This window comes from Enhydra lutris, unplaced genomic scaffold, assembly GCF_002288905.1.
Source record: "Enhydra lutris kenyoni isolate GAN:26980312 unplaced genomic scaffold, ASM228890v2 scaffoldscaffold9, whole genome shotgun sequence".
Lineage (NCBI taxonomy): Eukaryota > Metazoa > Chordata > Mammalia > Carnivora > Mustelidae > Enhydra > Enhydra lutris.
The window spans coordinates 65,622,080-65,644,434 of record NW_019154093.1 but is presented as its reverse complement, the minus strand read 5'-3'; the positions used below and the strand labels follow the sequence as shown (position 1 = coordinate 65,644,434).

Sequence of the window (22,355 nt, the reverse complement as noted above, 5' to 3'; positions counted from 1 at the left end):
CATTCTGTCAGTTGTCTTTTGGTTTTGTTAACTGTTTCCTTTGCTGTGCAAAAGGTTTTGATCTTGATGAAGTCCCAATAGTTCATTTTTGTTAGGGTTTAAATCTTGCCTTTATCAAGGTGAATTGGGTCAGCCACTGAAACAGACAAAAAAGAAGAAACCTCTAACTTTCATGCTTCAGTGCCTCCACTTGTAAAATGGAACAGTAATTTTATCTGCCTTGCTGGATTATTGTAAGAGCTAGGTGAGTTAATACATTTGCTTAGAATAGTGCCTTGTACGTGATAATTGCTTTATTATATTATCTATTATTAATAAAATGCTCAAATATATAAATTGAAAATGTATATAAATCAAATTTATGAGATTTTCTTCTACCTCAGCGTGTGGTCACAATCACTGCCTACTTTGGAGACCACTGATCTAGGTAGACCTGTGCTGGCGGCTATAATCATTAAAACATGCTCTTTTTAGTTGAAGTAAAAAAGTTTTATTTCATGATACTGAATCTGTGATATATGTGATGTCTTTAAATGTTTCTGTTAAGATTTAATACTTTTGAGGCACCTGAGTGGCTCAGTTGATTAAGCAACTGCCTTCGGCTCAGGTCATGATCTTGGAGTCCAGGGATTGAGTCCCACATTGGGCTCCCTGCTCAGCAGGGAGTCTTCCTCTGACCTCTCCCCTCTCACGCTCTCTCTTATTCTCTCTCTCTCTCTTAAATAAATAAAGTCTTAAAAAAAAAGATTTAGTACTTTCTAGTAGATGTTTAACTGTAAGGATGTAAAATGACATGAGCTAAATTAAGCAAGAAGCGAAATCATGCTGAAGGACATACAAGAGTATTTTGAAAGATTATGCCATGTTGTCTAATAGAATAGTTTATAATTTTAAAGCAAGATAGACAAAGTAATTTCTCCTTTATTTTTGAAGACAATAATAGCCAAGGATTCACTCATTCAATAAATATTTAATGAATGTTTACTATGGTCATACATTGTTCTAGTTACAAGAGATACAGCAGTGAAGAAGACAAAGTCATTGCTGATGCGGTGCTTACATTTTGTGGCAAAAACCCCATTATGATTGCAAACTGTAGTATCTTTTAAACTAAACTGTTATTGAAAAGATGTTACTCGATGTCAAAGAAAATACTTATTATAAAATCACTGAAACATTTAATTTAAAAAAAAAAATTTTAGTTCTTTAAGATTTTATTTATTTATTTGACAGAGAGAGATCACATGTAGGCAGAGAGGCAGTCAGAGAGAGGGGGGAAGCAGGTTCCCCGCTGAGCAGAGAGCCCGATGTGGGGCTCGATCCCAGGACCCTGAGATCATGACCCGAGTCGAAGGCAGAGGCTTAACCCCCTGAGGCACCCAGGCACTCCGAAACATTTAAATTTTTTTGGAGAGAGTCCATGCATGTGAGCAGGAGGGGATGAGGTGGAGGGAGAGAGAATCTTAAGCAGGGTCCTTGCCCAGCACCAGCATGATGAAGGACTCAATCTCACAACCCTGAGATCATGACCTGAGCTGAAATCAAGGGTTGGCTGCTTAACCAACTGAGCCGCCCAGACAGCCCTCACTGAGAACTTTTACAATGATCAGATTTCATCCTGGAGACTGTGATGTGAGGGATTTTCTATAATGAGAATGTAGTGAAGATCAGAGGATTGATTTATCTTGATAATGTTTAGCCCACAATGTATATTCTGAGACAGATTTTATCTGCATTCCTCAATTCAGTTAACCACTTTATTCACCAGATGTTTCTAAATTAATTTTTGCTTATTTTGTGTTAACTATTTAAAAAATAATATATGAACATAGGAAGCTCCCACTTGTACAAGAGGATATAGTGTCTAAATGTCCCTCCTGTGGTTTCTAGTTGTCACCTCAGAGAAGGTCACTGTTAGGAGTTTTTTTGATATATTCTAAAAATATTTAAGGCATATGCAAGGATATATGTGTGTACCTATGTATGTATGTTTGTATACATCAGGGTTTGTATATTTAACCATAGATAGTACATGCCTACTGTTCTGTGCCTTACTTTATTCAACAGTATTATGGAATAGGTCCATTTTCATGTATCAGAATGTTTTTGTTATTTAATAACTACTTAGTATATGGATGGACTATAATTAATTTAAGTAGTGCTTTGTTAATGGATGATGAGTGATGTTGAGCATGTTTTCATGTATCTGCTGGCTACCTGTATATCTTCTTTGGAAGAACCATTCAGATTCTCTGCTCATTTTTTAATCAGATCATTCGTGTGTGTGGAGAGGGAGTGGTGTTGAGTCGTGTCACTTCTTTATATATTTTTGATATTAACTTCTTATTGGATGTATCATTTGCAAATTTCTGTTCAGTAGGTTTCCTGTTCTGTTGATGGTTTCCTTTGCTTTTCAAAAGCTTGTTATTTTCGTGTGGTCTCAACAGTTTATTTTTGCTTTTATTTCACTTGCCTTCAGACACACATCTAGAAAAATGTTGCTAAGGCTGATGTCAAAGAGATTACTAGCTATATTTTCTTCTAGGAGTTTTACAGTTTCAGGTCTCACATTTGGGTCTTTAATCCATTTAATTTTTAGGTATGACGTGAATGTCATCCAGGTTCATTCTAGTGCATTGAGCTGTCCAGTTTTCCCAGCACCACTCGTTTAAGAGACTGTCTTTTGCCTCACTTTATATTCTTACATCCAATGCTACAGTTTAATTGACCATATAAGGATGGGTTTATTTCTGTGTGCTCTATTCTGTTTGATCTGTGTGTTTATTTTTGTGGCAGAACTACACTGTTTTACTATAGCCTTGTAGTATTATCTTGAAATGTACCTCCAACTTCATTGTTTTTTCTCATGAACTGCTTTGGTTATTTGATGCCTTTTGTGATTCTGTAGAAATTTTTTTTTTTTAAGATTCTATTGGAGAGAGAGGGGGCGCACGAGTAGGGGGTGGGGAGGGGAAGAGGGAGAGGGAGAAGCAGGCTCTCCATTGAGCTTGGAGCCTGACTCAGGGCTCCATCCCAGGACTGGGGTATTATGACCTGAGTGAAAGTCAGGTGCTTCACCAACTGAGCCACCCAGGCGCGCCTCTGTAGAAGTTTTAGTATTATTTGTTATAGTTTTGTGAAGAATGCTATTGGTATTTTGATAGGGATTACATTGAATCTGTAGATTGCTTTGGGTAGTGTGGACATTTAAACAAAACTAATTCTTCCAGCCTGTGAATATAATATAGCATTCCATTTGTTTTGTCTTCAATTTCTTTCATCAGTGTTTTATAATTTTCAGAGTGTGTGTCTTTCACGTCCTCAAGTTAAGTTTATTTTTAGGTCTTTTATTTCTGGTGCAATTATAAGTGGGTTTGTTTTTTGTTTTTTAAGATACTTCATTTTCATCTATAGGTGTTATTCAGTGTATCTAAAAAAATTTTTTTTAATTTTCTTAATTGAGAGAGGGAGAGGGAGTATATGTACATGCACATCAGTGGGAGTAGGGGCAGAGGGAGAAAGAAAAACAGATTTCCCGCTGAGTGTAGAGCCTAACGTGGGGCCTGATTCCAGGATGCTGAGATCATGACCTGAGCTGAAGTCAGATGCTTCAGAACCAGAGCCACCCAGGTGCCCCTAAAATTTTATTGATGAGCTTCAGAACTTTCCAGCTACAGTTTAAGTCAGATTATTGAGGTATCATTTACACACAGTAAAATTTAACTTTTGTAGTGTACTCCACTTAAAAAAAAATCTTTGGCAAAATACACATAAAATTCACTGTCTTAACCTTTTTAAAGATTTATTTATTTGAGATTGAGTGAGCATGAGTTGGGGGACAGAGAGAGGGAGAAACAGGCTCCCTTGTTCCGAGCTCCCTTGTTCCTTGCTCTGAGTTCCCTTTTGAGGGAACTCGAGAGGGGCCTCAATCCCAGGACTCCAGGATCATGACCTGAGCCAAAGTCAGACGCTTAAACGACTGAGCCATCCAAATGCCCCTCAACCTTTTTAAAGTTTAGAATTAAAAATTGTGTATACACAGGCAGTGATGTTAAATACATACATAATACTGTGCAACCATCACCACCAGCCATCTCCAGAGCTCCTTTCATCTTGTAAAATCGAAACTCTGTACACATTAACCAGTAATTTCCCAATTTCCCCCATGCCTCCCAGCTCCTGGTAACCACAGTTCTACTTTCTATCTCTATGATTTTGACTATTATAAATACCTCATATAAAGTGATATCACCATATAGTATTTGTCTTTTTGTGACCGGCTTATTTTACTTAGCATGTGTCATTAGATTTCATTCCAGTTGTACCATACAACTGGATTTGTTCAGTTTGGATTTGTCAGGATTTGTTCCCTTTATATGGTTGAATAATATTCCATCGTGTGTATATCACATATTTTGTTTATCTTTTGATGGACACTTGAATTGCTTCCATGTTTAGCTATTGAGAATAATGCTTCTGTGTACCTGGGTGTACAAATATGTCTTCAAGCCCTGTTTTCATTTCTTTTGGGTATATAACCAGAAGTAGAAATGCTGGTAGCAACTTAAAATTTTTTTTTAATATTTTATTTATTTATTTGAGACAGAGATCACAAGGAGGCAGAGAGGCAGGCAGAGAGAGAGGGGGAAGCAGGCTTCCCGCCCAGAAGAGAGCCCGATGAGGGGCTCGATGCGGGGCTCAATCCCAGGACCGTGAGATCATGACCCGAGCTGAGGGCAGATGCCCAACCCACTGAACCACCCAGGTGCCCCAGCAATTTTAATTTTTTGAGTAACTGCCATAATGTTTTCCATTATGGTTGTACCATTTTGCGTTCCCACTAATAATGTCCAGGAGTTCTAGTTTTTCCACATCCTTGCCAAAACTTGTCTTATTTATTTTTTTATTTTTAATAGTAGCCATCCTACTGGGTGTGAGGTGGTATCTCACTGTAGTTTTGATTTGCATTGCCCTAATGATCAGTGATGTTGAGCATCTTTTCATATGCTTTTGGCTATTTGCATATCATCTTTGGAGAAGTGCTTCTTCAGATTATTTGAGCAGCTTTTTTTAAAGCTTTAATTTTAATTCCAGTTACTTAACATAGTGTTATGTTAGTTTCAGGTGTACAATATAATGATTCAGCACTTCCATACATCACCCTGTGCTCATCACAAGTGCTCGCCTTAATATCCCTATCAGCTGTTTAGCCATCCCTTCATCCCCACTCCCTTCTGGTAACCAGCAGTTTGTTCTCTATCATTAAGAATCTGTTATTTGTCTCTCTCTTTTTTTCCCTTTGCTTATTTTGTTTCTTAAATTCCATGAATGAATGAAATCATATGGTATTTGTCTTTCTTTGACCTGTTTTGCTTAGCATTATAGCTGCACCATGTCATTGCAAATGGCAAGTTTTCATTCCTTAGAGCTAAATAACACTCCATCGCATACATACACCACATCTTATTTATTCATTCATCAATTGATGGACACGTGGGCTGCTTCCATAACTTAGCTATTATAAATAATGCTGCTGTAAACATAGGAGTGTCTGGAATTGTTTTCCTAATTTCCCTTTCTGCTGTTTCATGATTAGTGTATAGAAACACAACCAACTCTGTATATTAATTTTGTATCCTGCAATTTTACTGAATTCACTTAATCTAGTATTTTTTGTAGAGTCTTTAGGGTTTTCTATCAGTAGTATCATGTCTTCTGTAAATAGTGATTGTCTAACTGTTACTTACCACTTTGTATGCCATTTATTTCTTCTTGTCTGATTGCTCTGGGTAGGACTTCGAGTACCATGTTGAATAAAAGTAGCTAGAGTGAATATCCTTTTACTGATCCTGATGTTAGGGGGAAAAGTTTCAGTTTTCCACCATTCAATATGATGTTTGATGTGGGTTTGTCATATATGGCTTTTGTTATGTTGAGGTATGCTGTCTCTAAACCCAGTTTGTTGAGAATTTTTATCATGAATCAGTATTGAAGTTAAATGCTTTTTCTTTTTTTTTCTTTTTTTTTTTTTTTAATTAATTAATTTATTTATTTTTTAAACATATAATATCTTTTTATCCCCAGGGGTACAGGTCTGTGAATCGCCAGGTTTACACACTTCACAGCACTCACCATAGCACATACCCTCCCCAATGTCCATAATCCCACCCCCCCAACCCCCCTCCCCCCATTAACCCTCAGTTTGTTTTGTGAGATTAAGAGTCACTTATGGTTTGTCTCCCTCCCAATCCCATCTTGTTTCATTTACTCTTCTCCTACCCCCTTAACCCACCATGTTGCATCTCCTCTCCCTCATATCAGGGAGATCATATGATAGTTGTCTTTTTCTGATTGACTTATTTCGCTAAGCATGATACCCTCTAGTTCCATCCACGTCGTCGCAAATGGCAAGATTTCATTTCTTTTGATGGCTGCATAGTATTCCATTGTGTATATATACCACATCTTCTTTATCCATTCGTCTGTTGATGGACATCTAGGTTCTTTCCATAGTTAGGCTATTGTAGACATTGCTGCTATAAACATTCGGGTGCACGTGCCCCTTCGGATCACTACGTTTGTATCTTTAGGGTAAATACCCAGCAGTGCAATTGCTGGGTCATAGGGTAGTTCTATTTTCAACATTTTGAGGAACCTCCATGCTGTTTTCCAGAGTGGTTGCACCAGCTTGCATTCCCACCAACAGTGTAGGAGGGTTCCCCTTTCTCCGCATCCTCGCCAGCATCTGTCATTTCCTGACTTGTTAATTTTAGCCATTCTGACTGGTGTGAGGTGGTATCTCATTGTGGTTTTGATTTGTATTTCCCTGATGCCGAGTGATGTGGAGCACTTTTTCATGTGTCTGTTGGCCATCTGGATGTCTTCTTTGCAGAAATGTCTGTTCATGTCCTCTGCCCATTTCTTGATTGGATTATTTGTTCTTTGGGTGTTGAGTTTGCTAAGTTCTTTATAGATTTTGGACACTAGCCCTTTATCCGATATGTCATTTGCAAATATCTTCTCCCATTCTGTCAGTTGTCTTTTGGTTTTGTTAACTGTTTCCTTTGCTGTGCAAAAGCTTTTGATCTTGATGAAATCCAAATGCTTTTTCTTTTTATCTATTGAGATGATTGTGTGATTTTGGTTAATGTGGTGTTTCACATATTGGTTGATTTACAGATATTGAACCATCCTTGGATCCCAGGAATAAATCCACTTAAATGGGGTGAATGATGCTTTTTTCCTTCCCCTGAGATTTATTTATTTATTTATATTAGAGATAGCATGCAAGCAGGGAGAGGGGCACAGGGAGAGGAAGAGAGAGAATCCACAAGCAGACTCCCTGACTGAGCTTAGAGCCTGATGTGGAGTGTGAATGATGCTTTTATTATATTTGGTATGTTGTTTGCTACCTTTTGCTGAGCATTTTTATATCTGTGTTCTTCAGGGATGTGGCCTTTAGTTTTCCTTTTTTGTAGTGTCTTGTCTGGGTTTGTTGTGACAGTAATGCTGGCTTTGTAGAATATATCTACATATTGAAGCTTCCTTTCTTGTTCTATTTTTTGGAATAGATTGACAAGAAAGTAGACTAATTCTTCTTTAAATGTTAGGTAGAATTTGCCTGTGAATCCATCTGGTTCTGAACTTTGATTTGTTGGGAATTTGGGGGGGGTTTGGAAGATGTTATTTATTTTAGAGAGCATGAGTGGGAAAAGGGACAGAGGGAGAGAGGGAGAGAGAGAGAGAGAGAGAATCTGAAGCAGATTCCATGCTGAATGCAGAGCCTGACATGGGGCTTAGTCTCAGAACCCTGAGATCATGACCTGAGCTGAAATCAAGAGTTAGATGCTTAACCAACTAAGCCACCCAGGTGTCCCAGGAATTTTTTGATTACTGATTTAATTTATTGACTAGAAATTGGTCTCAACTGTTCAGATTTTCTGTTTCTTCTTAATTCAGTTTTGGAAGATTGTATGTTTTTAGGAATCTTTCCCTTCTTGGTTGCCCAATTTTTGGCATATAATTTTTCATTTTAGTTTCTTATAATCCTTTGTGTTTCTGTGGTGCTGGTTGTTACTTTCCTTTCTGATTTTATTTATTTTCTCTCTCTTTTCTTCATGAGTCTCGCTAAAAGTTTGTCAGGTTTGTTGATATTTTCAAAGAACCACCTGATTTCATTGATCTCTTTCGGTGTTTTTTTAGTCTCTGTTTCATTTATTTCTGCTCTAATCTTTATTTTCCCTGGCTTGGGCTTTGTTCTTTTTTTTTTTTTTTTTCTTTCTTTTTTTAAAGATTTTATTTATTATCTGCTAGAGAGAGACACAGTGAGAGAGGGAACACAGGTAGGGGAAGTGGGAGAGGGAGAAGCAGGCTTCCTGCTGAGCAGGGAGCCTGATGCAGGGCTGGATCCCAGGACCCTGGGATCATGACCTGAGCCGAAGGCAGAAGCTTGATGACTGAACCATCCAGGCACCCCATCTTTTTCTAGTTCCTTCAAGATGTAAAGTTAGTTTGAGATTTTTCTTATTTTTTGAGGTAAGCCTTTATCACTATAAATTTTCCTCTAAGGATTGTGTTAGTTGTATCCAGTAGACTTTGGACCACTGTGATTTCATTTTCTTTTGTCTTCATTTGGATTTTTGGTTTCTATTTTTTTTTTTTTTTTAAGATTTTATTTATTTATTTGACACAGAGACAGTGAGAGAAGGAATACAAGCAGGGGAAGTGGGAGAGAGAAAAGCAGGTTTCCTACTGAGCGGGAGCCTGATGAGGGCTCCATCCTAGGACCACCTGAGCTGAAGGCAGATGCTTAACAAATGAGTCACCCAGGCGCCCCTGTCTTCATGTAGTTTTTGATTTCCTCCTTGATTTCATTGACCCAGTGGGTATTTAGTAGCCTGTTATTTAAGCTCCATGTGTTTATGCTTTTCCCAGTTTTTTTTCTTGTAATTTCTAGTTTCATAACTGTTGTGGTTGATATGATTTCAGTCTTACATTTATTGATACCTGTTTTGTGACCCAATATGTGATCTGTCCTAGAGAATGTTTCATGTGACTTTATTTTACTTTATTCTTTTAAAGATTTTATTTATTTGTCAGAGAGAGCACAAGCAGGCAGAGTGGCAGGCAGAGAGAGAAACAGACTCCCTGCTGAGCAGGGAACCCGATGTGGGACTCAATTCCAGTACCCTGGGATCATAACCCGAGTCAAAGGCAGACGCTTAACCGACTGAGCCACCTAGTAGGCATCCCCATTTCACGTGATTTTAAAGCAGTGTGTATTCTGTTGTTTTGGGATGGAACATTCTATATGTATCTGTTAAGTCTATCTCGTCTGATATGTTATGCAAAGACACGGTTCCCGCTTATTTTTTGCCTGAATTATCCATTGATGTAAGTGGGGTGTTAAAATCCCCTACTATCATTGTATTACTGTCAATTTCTCCATCTGCTAATATTTGCCTATTAAGTGCTCCAATGGTCATTACATAGATATTTACAATTGTTGTATCCCCTTGTTGGATTCATCCCTTTATTATTCTTTATCTTCTTTATCTTTTGTTTTGCTTTAATGTCTGTGTTGTTTGATGTAAGTATTGCTGTGTAGGCTTTATTTCGCTTTGTTTTTGTGGAATATCTTTTTCATCACTTCAGTTTCAGTCTTCATGTGTCTTTAGATCTGAAGCGAATCTCTTGTGGGCAGCATATAGATGGGGCTTGTTTGTTATCCATTCTGTCACCCTGTGCCTTGACTGGACCATTTAGATCATGTATATTTAAAGTAATAATTGATAGGTATGTACTTACTGCCATTTTATTGTTTTCTGTGTATTTTTGTAGTTCTTCTCTGTTCCTTCTGTTGCTCTCTTGTGATTGATGACTTTCTTAATGTTAGGCTTGGATTTCTTTCTCTCTTGTGTAACTACTGTAGATTTGGTTGATGGTTACCATGAAGTTCATATATAATATCCTAAGTATTTAGCAGTCTGTATTAACTTAATGGTCACTTAATTTCAAAGACATTGTAAAACAACTTTATTTTTACCTCCTCCTTCACAGGTTTTGTGTTTTCATGCTTTACATCTTTTTATTTCACAAGTCCCCCTAACTAAATTTTAAAGATTTTATTTATCTTAGAGAGCATGCCTGTGAGCAGTGGAGGCACAGAGGGAGAGGGAGGGAGAAAGAATCTCCAGCAGGGGGAGCCTGGGTGGCCCGGTGGGTTAAAGCCTTTGCCTTTGGCTCAGGTCATGATCCCCGGGGTCCTGGGATCAAGCCCCATATGGGGCTCTCTGCTTGGTGGGGAGCCTGCTTCCCCCTCTCTCTCTGCCTGCCTCTCTGCCTACTTATGATCTTTTTCAAATAAAATCTTAAAAAAAAAAAAAAAATCTCCAGCAGACTCTGTGCTGAGTATGGAGCCCAACATGGGGCACAGTCTCTCGACCCTGAGATCATGACCTGATCTGAAATCAAAAGTCAGATGCTTAACTGAGCCACCCAGGTGTGTCATCCCCTTAACTAATTTTTTAGAAATAATTGAGTTTGCTACTTTGGTCTTACAACCTTCATCTAGCTTCATAAGTAATTGCTTTGTTACCTTTAGTGTATGTTTGCTTTTATTTGTGAAATGTTTTCCTTTCCTCATTTTCTTCTAATTATGGCCTTTTCTTTTCCACTTAAAGGAATCTCTTTAGAAAGTGACTTTTTTCTCTGGGTCCTTTTAAGATTTTCCTTTTTTCAGTACTATTTTTTTTTCAGCAACTTATTTATGATATGCCTTGGTGTGGCACATGTATGTTATTATCCACTTAGGGCTTTTTATTGAGGACTTGTCAGGGGTTAATAGTTGACAGCTTGGAAAATTGTGATCATTATCTCACTTTGTATTTTTTTTTTTTTCCTTTCAGTACTCCAGTTACACATAGTTGGTCACATATTTTTCCATTGAGACTGTTCATTTTTTTTTATGCTTTATTTTATATTCTAATGTTCTGTTTTAAAGTTTACCAATCTTTTCCTTAGTGCTTAATATGCTATTATTTCTGTCAAGTGAGAAATTTGTATTTTAGGTAAAGAATTTGTCATCTCTGCCAGTCCATTTTATTCTTTTTTATATCTTTCATTTTTCTCATACTTCTCATTTCCATTAAATTCTTGTTCATAGTTATCATTGTTTTAACATCTCCTTGTTCTGTTATAATTTCTGTTATTATATTTTATTGACTGTTCTTTTCTTGGTGTTTTCACATTTTCTCTCATTGTGATCTCTAGTAATTTTTGATAGAATGTGGAACATTGTCAGTAGTTACATTGTTGACTGTATGGATTTTGTTATCTTCCTTTAAAGAGTGGCTGCTATTTAAGTTAGTTTGGGGTTCTTTGATCCCTTTGAAGCATTCTGGATTTTTTGTTTTCTTCTTCAGCTTTACTTCAGTTATTTGGGTAGCTTTTACTCAAGGGGTAGTTTAGCCCTTCTATGAAGCTGTGTTCCTTCATGGCTCTTCACTGAATGCCTTAAATAATTGCCAAGGACTTTCAACTTTATCTCCATGATCATGAACCTTGGGAATTGTTCAGATTAAATCTGCCATCTCTTTTTTTTTAGTCTTTGGAGATTTGTCCCTATGCATGTGTCTAGTGCTGAGCAAAAACTCAAAAGGGACCCATGTGCAGATTTCTAGAGGTTTTTCTCTTTATATGTTATTTTTTTTTTAATTTTATATTTTCATTTATTTGAGAGAGAGTGAGCAAGTGAGCATGAGGAGGGGCAGAGGGAGAGGAGAGAGAATCCCAAGCAGACTCCACAGTGAGCATGGAGCCTCTTGATCTCCCAACCCTGAGATCATAACCTGAGCCTGAATCAAGAGTCAGACGCTTAAATGACTGAGCACCCAGGAGCCTCCTTATAGCTTCTTGCTTGTCAGAATTCTGCTCTGCAACTTCCATTCACCCCAGCCTCCCTAAATTCTGATCTTGATCTCTTCCACTTTTAGCAATTATGTTTTTCCTCTGTACCTGAATTTAGATAAAGTGCTTCCACTTGGAAAGCTGGGACAGTTGTAGGGATCACACTTCTCTCAAAGATCACAGTGGTGTACCACCTTTTGTTCAGTATTTGAGACCATTCTTTTTATTTTGTCCAGTTTTCTAATTTATGACTTTTGCCTTTATCTTATGAATTGATATCTGGTACTTAACATTTCTTACTCTTTCATGTTTATTTTTCTATAAGGAATATTGGAAAATTCTTTTTTAAAAATCCACTTTTAAAAATCCTTTTTGTGTTTAAGGTTATCATGTGAAATGCATAGATTAATGTAGGGAGAACTAATAACTTTGGAATACTGAATATTGATAGTCAAGTACATTATTAGCCTATACTTTTTTTATTTTAAGATTTATTTGACAGAGATCACAAGTAGGCAGAGAGGCAGGCAGGGGTGGGGGAAGCAGGCTCCCTACTGAGCAGAGAGTCTGATGTAGGGCTAGATCCCAAGACCCTGAGATCATGACCTGAGCCAAAGGCAGAGGCTTAACCCACTGAGCCACCCAGGTGCCCCTACCTTTTTTATTTGTAATTTTAACCAATAGTTTGTACCTATCTGCTATTATTGTGAGTTTTTACTAAAAATATTTTTTGTTTTCTTGTGCCTTTTCCTTTTGTATGCAAGTAGTCAGTTTTTTTAATCTATTAGTTTGGTGACTTAATATGTATACCTCTATTTTTAAGATACAACCCATTTATAAGTTTCTGGTATGAAACCTCAGTTGTATATCTTAGTTTAGATTTTTGTATAGATTCTTGGATTACTTTTGATTGTTTTAAAGATTTTTTATTTATCGTTGGGGGCGGAGAGAGGAGGGGGGATGGAGGGAGCCGGAAAGGGAGAGAAGCAGACTTCCTGCTGAGTGCAGAGCCTGAGCCTGATTATGATCTGAGCCAAAACCAAGAGTCAGTCACTTAACTGAGCCACCCAGGTGGCACTACTTTTGATTGCTCTGAAGTTCAAATTCTTAGCTTTCATTTAGAATCCTTAAATATGGGGCGCCTGGGTGGCTCAGTGGGTTAAAGCCTCTGCCTTCAACTCAGGTCATGATCCCAGGGTCCTGGGATCGAGCCCCACATCGGGCTCTCTGGGCAGCGGGGAGTCTGCTTCCCCATCTCTCTCTCTCTGCCTGCCTCTCTGCCTACTTGTGATCTCTGTCAAATAAATAAATAAAATCTTTAGAATCCTTAAATATAACAGCCTTTGAAAATTCTTGAAAAGGAAAGAATTCTCAGAATGCACAGAATGCGTGAGGTATATGCATAATTGTGGTAAGTAGGGAGACAACTTTTAGAACTGTGACACTTCCTTAAATGTACAGTTGAGGGGATGCCGGAGTGACTCCGTCATTAAGCATCTGCTTGCAGCTCAGGTCATGATCCCAGGGTCCTGGGATCAAGCCCTGCATCAGCTCCCTGCTCAGCGGGGAGTCTGTTTTTCCCTTGTCCACTCCCCCAGCTTGTGTTCCCTCTTTCACCGTCTCTCTCCATCAAATAAATAAATAGAAAATCTTAGAAAATAAATGTACAGCTGGCCCTTGAACTATGTTGGGGTTTGGGGGCATTGACTCCCCCCCACATTGTCAAAAAACTGCATGTAACTTTTGACTCCCCCCAAACTGAACTACTGTATTTTTAATATATATATATTCATATATATTTTTTACCTCACCCCCCACAAATGTATTTTATATTGTGATTGAAAAGTAAGAAGTTGCCAGATGATAACAAGCAAAGGGAAAGTAGAGGAAAGATACAGGGTAGGCTGGAACAGCAGGACTTTCACGTGCTTTTGGCGCTCCTCATCCCACCACCTGTGTGTGTCAGGGTTAGTTCACTGAAGGCTTGAACTGAGAGGCAGTAAAGGAACCAGCTCTGGAAAGGGATTCTTGCTCAAGTGGCAAGGCCAATTACTGATCCTACTTGGCCAGGGAGCACAGAATGATACCACATCACCAAAGAGTCTGGGGGAACTCCACAATGACAGGAAGAAGCCTGCAGTGCGGAGCTGACAGCAGGGAGAGGTGCCGTCGGCCATACTGAATGTTCTCCAAGTGGACAGGCTAATAGCCCAGGGATCTAGCGGCTCACAGACTACCAGCATTTCCTATAAGCAGAAGCTGCCTTAGAACCATGTAGGGAGTCAGGTGGATCAAGCCAGCCCAGCGAGATGGTAAAGGTGCTCTGCATTCCTCTAGACATTGCATAGAAGGAAATTTTCTGCATTTCTGGGTACTGGATAATGAGTGTTAATCCAGGATCCAGTTTTGCTGACTTCGGGTGGGGATAAGGAGATTTATGGTACCTCATTCTACTGTACTGTATTTATTGACCAAGATCCGTGTATAAATAGAGCCCTGCAATTCAAACCCAGGTTGTTCAGCTATATTAATGTTTGGTTTCAAAATAATTTTTTTAAAAGATTTTTATTTATTTATTTGACAGAGCTCACAAGTGGGGAGAGAGGCAGGCGGCAGGGGTAGGGGAAGCAGGCTCCGCGCTGAGCTGGAGCTCGATGCGGGGCTCGATCCCAGAACCCTGGGACCATGACCTGAGCTGAAGGTGGAGACTTAACCCACTGAGCCACCTAGGTGCCCCTCAAACTAATTGTTAAGAGAATCATTTTATGCTGTTCATCTTGCTTCTATCACAGGAATGTTTTTGACAAGGAGAAAGAGGATTTTTTTGTTGTTAAATCTTCTCAAGAAAATGTGCTTGTGTTATAAAATTCGTGTTGAACCTGTTCTTCTGTGGTCTAGATTTATCAGAAAAAAAATGGAACCACCTGTCTCCATATGGAACTTTCTCGGTTCTCACTAATTGGGTTACATGATGTGTTTTCCATCTTTACAGGTCCAGTTTAACTTGCAGTTTACAAAACCAAATACACCGCTAGGAGAAGTTCAGTCAGGAACAACTGTTAGTATGCCTTGCTCAACTGATAAGGAAAAGTAAGTACTTGTTGGCATAAAATTTAATGTTTGCAATTTTATCCATGCTTGAAAGCTTTGATGCCCACTTATTGTGACATTTTAAGTTGCTGATCAGTGGGATTGAAGTGGATTTCTTTTTATCTATAAGAAAGATTTCCCATATTTTTTTAAACTGTAAGAGACAGTTAAACATACAGTAAAAATTTACTTTTTAATAGTGACTTTCCTGCATAACTGAACCACCTTTCATCTGTTTTGGGGCAAGTACATAGAAATCTTTTTAACTCTATTTAGTGTGGTTTTGTTTTTGTTTTTGTTTTCTTGTATGGCTGTGTCTACCTCTGAAAGCTCTCCGTTTTTCTGAATTAATGCTTCCAGTGTAAAGTACTCTGAGAAGCCAGCTATTTTAATTTTATTTATATTTTAAAGATTTATTTATTTTAGAAAGAGAGAGTGCACGAGCAAAGGGAGGGACAGAAGGAGAGGGAGAGAAGCTGACTTCCTGCTGAGCATGTAGTCCAAAGGCTCAATCTCAGGACCCTCAGATCATGACCTGAGCTGGAACAAAAAGTCTTACCCTTAACCGAATGAGCCACCCAGGCACCCCAGGAGTCACCTATTTTAAACTGCCAGAATTCTTTGCTAAGAATAAGGCTTGTGAGATTGTCCCATACCTACCAAAATAAGCTTTAATTTTATGATGCATTCTGCCTACTCAGAAATCCCTTCCTATTTTTTAGCTCTTACATAGGTTTTACATAGTGAGGTTTGTTCCATCAGTGAGTTGTGACTAAATTAAACAGCTCATGAAAACTTGCCTCTCTGGATAGTCTCACCGGTAGTCTATACATGTTTGTACTATTTTTTTCTTATCATTTTGCTTCTTAAAAATTAATCACTTTAAGACCTGTCTGCTGGCACTCATTACCATGAGCTAGCATCATTCAAGTATATTGCGGAATAAATTACTAACAGTTCAAAGAGGCTTCTTATCCCAATTCTCTGGCTCTCATTCATTGGCTTCTGTAAAACTGGCACCAATATGAATATTACAAAAGTTTGGGAGCCTCTCAAAAAAAGAATTCTTTGAAATCTTGAAATGTATGTGTTATATTTAATCTTAAACTTGTTTAAATAAGAGGCACAGCATCTGTAATCCCTGTTAATGGTAGAACACCATGTTTGTATATTTAACTCTGTCATATACACCAAGCACAATTTTACTTGCAGAAAATATCATATTTGTGGTACAAAAATCATGTGTCCCTAAAATTAGGACTGTTCAGCTATTTTGAGTGTTTTTTGTTTGTAATTGGTTTTTTCCTGTATTTGTTGTCAGGAAAAAGTGGCAATGGGTATCAAAAGTTAAAAAAAAAAAAAAAGTTAAAATTGAAGGAAATACCTAATCACCCACTTAATTCTTTTCTGAAAATTAGAAAAAGACCACTTAATTTTAAGAATGTACATTGTTTTACAAGTGCCTTTAAACTCTTATGCCATGGAACTATTAGAGAAACTTGACACTGGACAGATTTAGAAAAAAGGAGTATGGTAGTAGAAGGGGTAAAATACAATTACGTAAATGCCCCCGTATTTTTCTAAACTTTCGTATTTGTATTCATCTGACTAGAGTTCATTATTTATTAATTTTAATAGTGCATATTAATGACATCTTTGTCAGAACTATAAAGTTCTGAAGAGCTTTTGGCAAAGGAAAAATTTTACTCTTTAATTACTATTTTTTAACAGTAGGCTCCATGCCTAGTGTGAAACCCAGCGCAGGGCTTGAACTCACAACCCTGAGATTGAGACCTGAGCTGAGATGGATTCAGAGGCTTAACTAGCTGAACCAACCAGGTGCCCCTTACTCATTTTAAATGAGATAGAAATGGTTAAATGATACTCTTGAAGCATGAACATGTGTTTTCATTCAGCATGTATCACTTACGCATTATGGTTTTATGGTTTCATAGTACTAGAGTTTTTAGTTCCCCTTATTCTTTATCTTAGCTCTTTGACTTATTAGTGTTATTTATTATAGTCTCCTGTTCACTGGGAAGGGTACTTTGGCTTATGGATAAACTGCTTGCTTAAGAAACCAGTGAAGGAAAAAAAAAAAGAAGAAACCAGTGAAGAATGACTTGTTTTGAACAAAGCTATAAACATAGTTAGATTATTTTATATATAGTATGTGTTTGTCTGTAGATTGATAATTAATGTTGATGGTTTATCTCAAGTGAAAATAAATGTTAAATACTACTTTCCTTTCAAGTGGTGCAAATGTAGGGCTGGAATCCAAATACCTGAAGAAAAGGGAAGACAGCATTCCTTTACGTGGGCTCAGCCAAAACCTGTTCAATAATCCAGGTGAGAGGACAGTTCTGAAATGGATTTGACAGTGGTTTAATTGACTATATTTTATATAGAACTAAGTGAATACAATAATCTTTTTTTGTCCTCATTTGCAGACCATCAAAAAGATGGCACTTTAGGAGCATTACAGACCTCTTCCAAACCTGCAGTGCTCCCTTCTGCATCTTCAGCGTATTTCCCTGGGCAGTTAACAAACAGTTAATGCTAGTGTTGTCTTTGACTTTTTATTGAAATTTTATAAATTCCCATGGTTTAAAAATGTATGAGCAGCATAGATCAAAATTCTAAGCCCGCAAGTTTCAAAGTTTACTTGAGCTTACTGTATTAGATTGTTTGGATCCTTTTTAACTCCTGCTGTCGTTCCGCGGCAAGCTAGAGGAGCCAGTTGGTACTTGGGGTATTCGGAGTGAAGATTCTGAATAAATGATGCTTTTTAGTTTGTGAACATGGCGTTTGATAGAATAATAGTATGAATTTTATTAAATGAATCCTTAGAAATTCTCAGAATTTCTGAGGGAAGAGTTGATCCTCATAAGGGACATTCTAGTCATTGAGGATCTGGGTAAATGAAAACCTGCTTAGAATATGAAACCAAAGAATGTCACTAATTCATTTTCTCATTCCCATTGGTAAAATAAAAGTTTTAAGTTTGACAACTGAAAATTATGAGGGAAAATGATTATCTCCAAAGATATCTATATTATTGATATTTACAATAAAGGGGAAATCCTAAAATTACCTTTGGTGAAATTAATCCTTCATAGCAAGTAAATACTTTCCTTGCAGCATCTTTAAATTAGCTATTGAACAAGTCTAACTAATTCTGATAATTTTGATAAATTAGAAAAATAATTTGGACAATGTATTATATAACCTGATTAAGTATAAAATACTTTGAGCTGCAGAGTTCCTATAGGATTTTAATGCTTCCTGGAAATCTATACTTACCCAGTTTTTCTCTCATTTGGAGTTTTATTAGTTTGTTATTCAGTTAAATCCGTATTAGTGGAATGTTTTAAAAAGAAGTACATTACAACATACTTTAAGAGCATCATGAATATTCATTGTTTTTTATACTATCAGTTCATTTTAATGTTTGCTTAATAAGGTAGGCAAAGTGAGTAACTGCTAGAAGTTACAATTTTTTTTTCTTCTTTGTAACCAAACCAGTTTCAAGTAAGAATTATTTGGAAAAAAATTAGGCTCTAAAATTTCACCCAGACTCAAAGGGTCCCATTTTGTTTTCTTACTGATGACCACCCAGTACAGAGTAGCATTGTCTTATGAAATGTATAAATCAGTTGTTTACAAGGATTGCTAATGCTCATATGATATTTAAAAAACTATTTTCAAGGACCTTACTACATAATAGATTAGGAAAGAGAATTCAGTATATTAGTATCAATGTTATTAGGTTTATGGTAAGACAAAGAATCTAGTATTTGGTCATATTTTTCTGAAGCTGTGCTGGTAGTTGCAAGCAGTCTTAACTAGGGGATTTATTCTAAAAAATTTAGTAACCATTACTGGGTAGTGACTTTTATGTATGACTTGTCATTTCAATATACTGTATGAGTATTAGTAAGAATACTTGGTTACAGTAACTTGTAAGCATTTAATAATCTAGAAAGTAGCCTCTTGGTGATATTAGAATCTTTCCTGTAAATATTATGTAATATATAAAAACACTGACAGGGTTTGGATGGGATTTGGGGCATATAGGTAGTTCTTTTTTATTTGAAATTGTTTTGCAGTGTACAGCTGTACATGTGTTAATAATCACAGGTTGCACTTAACATATTTCTATAAACTGAGCTTTGTTAATAAAGTATTTATGGAGTATGATGTGTATATAAAAATAAACAGCATTGATCTGCAGTTGTTGACGATGCTTAGAATTTAAGTACTTCCATTTAATTTATGGACTAAGTTTCCATTTCTTTTGTCTTCCTATGGGAGTATTTTGTAGTGAGGGGAAAAAGGGATTAAAGGGAAGATGGTGTAAAGCTTTGATTTGTTACTGTAAAAATGGTTATGGTAACAAATAAAGCCAACAGACCTTATAGGGAATCACAGATCAAGACTTTCTTTTTAAAAAAAAAAATCATTAAAATATTTAATTTTATTAACAGAATATTTACATTTCTTTTAAGACCTTATTTAACCATAGTGAACGTTCCAAGTTTAAAAAGCATTGGGCAATAACCACACACAAGATGAAAACAGTGTAAACTATACAATACTTTATGTACAATTTTTACAAAGTAACACTTTTTAAATAATATAACTGGACACAAAAATATACACTTTAGAGAAATTCACATCAGTAATTGTATAAAGCTCTCTTCTAAGTCCTGAAAATTTAGGACAAACATTAGCTCTGTAAATAAAGTGTTACTGTGACAGTCCTGAAAGGCCACTATATATATTTATCTACATATAGATATCACATTGACATTTTCAAGGCTACCAGCTTTACTATATAATTTTTAGATTATGTATTCAAGTGTTGAGGTTCTTGTGATTATGCAAACATTAAAAGAATAGTGGCATGAGCAGCTGGGGAACAAACCCAAGCCGGCGCTTAGATTTACAGACTCTACCCCAATTTAAATTCTAAATGGCTGATATTTTCTCATTTCAAAAACAGTGGTGAATGTTTAAAATAAAATTACTACAAACAAGCTTGAAACATGATTCAGATTTAGTACAATTTTTAGTTTTTTTTTTAATGCAAACAATTCATTTACCATTTCTTTACTTTAGTGCATCTGCATTAAGGCTTTGAATTATTTGACCCAAGATTTTACAATGTTAAAAACGAACAGGTCCATAACCGTACTACCTACTCTGTCTCGCTGTGAGTCAGCATAGAGTTAAAGCTCAACACCTGAAGGAAATGGTAGCAGAGACGATGCTAGTATCTAAGAAGGTATGTATATAGTTTTTAATTAAAGGATGTATAATAAAACAAAAGCTAGTGGCAAGAAATTGGTGCTAATAAACAAAAGGTTTCTTTTCAAAAGAAATTGTAACATCTTTGGAAAACTGTCCGGTTCTGGTTCTTTCTTTAGTTCCCACGGAGTTCATGCAGATACATTTCTTAAGACAACCTTAAAGTACATTGTAGATGGAAATGGAATGTACATCCAGAACTACAGGTGAAAACTAAGACCTGGGTGTGATAGAAAAGTCTTCCTGATTTCAGTCATCACACATTTGTGTCCTGGAGTAAAGGTTCTTTGGCCTCTCCTGGCGCTTGTGTACTATGAGGATGGCTGTGACCGCCACAGTGCTTTCTCCAACTGCTGGACCGTAAGCTTAAATTGGTATGTTCTGGAATAAACAAGGCAACAAGCAGAGCCAGCAGTACTGAACAGGCTCCAAAGAGGAAGGGGGGGCCAGGGATGATCGAATTCTGAGAAAGAAAAAGGTAATTAGGACTTTTGCGCTGAAATCTCCGCTCTTAAGAAACTGCTTATCTTTTAGTAATCAGATTGCTATGAATTGTAAGCCAGGGTCTTCTCTCTTTCTTCAGAGCCATAGTTAGAAAATGCATTTGCTTTTCAGGAGAAAGGGACACTATCATACTCTCCTATAAAATTCAGCTGACCCAAGGAACAGAGCCACAAGTTTTTCAAAAATAGCCTATGCAAAAATAGACCGTCACCTGCAGCACACAATCAACACATCATACGGCTCATGAGCCTTCACCTCATTAGTTCAACAGGAAGATCTCAAAAGTAAAATTAAGTAGCATACGCTATGTCAACCATAATAGTGGAATCAATGACCGTTTTCTTTGTTTACAAAAGCAAACTACATTCTCTAGTAACTGTAAGTGAGGGAAACACAGCTAATGCTGCTACCTAAGAATCAAAAGGCTTTTGTTTTAGCCCAGATATGTTCATTCTTAACAAAAACTTGCACAGCCAGTTTAACCTGTGTATGGCCTACAAACAAACATTCATTTTTATTTAAAAGCAGTTTCAGCTGCTCTGCTAAACAAGCCGGAAACTGATGAGCTGTTTGTGTTGGCTAAAGATAAACGATGTCTGCCGTTAATGTTTTCAGTTGTACGGAGGGAAAGTATAGCGAACAAGTGAACAAAGATGTGAATCAGCACCTAACTGCCATTTGCTGCAGAAAGGCAGGCCTCGCTTGGGGATCTCGTGCGGCACACACGTCCCCAACGAGACAGCGGTACACACCGGTGGCTATTAACCATGCCATGAGGTGTAACATCACGAACTACAACGGTTTGATAATTCTTAAATTGACGAGGGGAAAGGTCTGTACAGCCGATTTCAAAAAGAGGTATACAGGGGAACACAGTTCCTTCGGCTTTGGTTTTTAAGTGCTGTAGATCTAAAATAATCTCACATAAAAGCTTGGGTGACCAAAAACCATTTATCTTTCAACCCAGCCAAAGGAACTGTATTTTTAATCAGGTGAATGAAGAATTACCTGTTCGAAATGGTGCTGTGGGCTTGTGTTTGTTCCCAAGTCTGTTCCTGTCATTGGCAGTTCTTTAAGTTCCACGTGGAATATGTAGAAAATGAATCCATAAAGAGCTGGTCCCAGACCATTGCACAGTCCTCGAATTCCTGTTATCATTCCTTGAACAACACCTAAATTGTTTACACAAATTATGTAAGGCACCGTTTATTTTTTTCCTGCCCCAGAACCAGAACCAGACAAAGTCAATCTAAAACCAAAGTTCTCATCAGACACTAGCAATTTACCAAGATGGCATTAACAAAGTACTTAGAAGCCATGAGCTCTACAAAGTAAGCTCTCTGATACAAATGTGAGATCAGGTAGACCCAACCCAAACATAGGTCTAGTTTAAGCAAGTGGGCAAAAGCACTTTATTTCCCTTTAAAACATCCCTGGCTAAAAATCAGGCATGAGTTCACAATCATAACTGTTAAAAAAAAAAAACCTGCCCCTAAGCAGCTACTTAAGACCCTCTGAGTCAAATACAGAGTTTGAGTTTCGCT

The 22,355-nt window shown here is 37.2% G+C and overlaps 2 protein-coding genes across 2 annotated transcripts in view; one reads left to right on the top strand and one right to left on the bottom strand.

Moving 5' to 3' along the window:
* LOC111143656 (SAS-6 centriolar assembly protein) overlaps positions 1 to 19,306 on the top strand; it is a 48,410-nt gene extending 29,104 nt beyond the window's left edge. The window contains exons 15-17 of the mRNA XM_022497475.1: positions 14,900 to 14,997; positions 17,252 to 17,346; positions 17,448 to 19,306. Of these exons, the coding sequence (XP_022353183.1) occupies positions 14,900 to 14,997; positions 17,252 to 17,346; positions 17,448 to 17,554 (300 nt within the window). The 3' untranslated portion in view covers positions 17,555 to 19,306. The remainder of the gene's footprint in view (positions 1 to 14,899; positions 14,998 to 17,251; positions 17,347 to 17,447) is intronic.
* A 7-nt stretch (positions 19,307 to 19,313) lies between these two features.
* Positions 19,314 to 22,355, bottom strand: part of LOC111143657 (major facilitator superfamily domain containing 14A) — a 41,757-nt gene continuing 38,715 nt past the window's right edge. Inside the window, exons 11-12 of the mRNA XM_022497476.1 lie at positions 21,820 to 21,983; positions 19,314 to 20,770 (exon numbers count right to left, since the gene is read on the bottom strand). Of these exons, the coding sequence (XP_022353184.1) occupies positions 20,564 to 20,770; positions 21,820 to 21,983 (371 nt within the window). The 3' untranslated portion in view covers positions 19,314 to 20,563. The remainder of the gene's footprint in view (positions 20,771 to 21,819; positions 21,984 to 22,355) is intronic.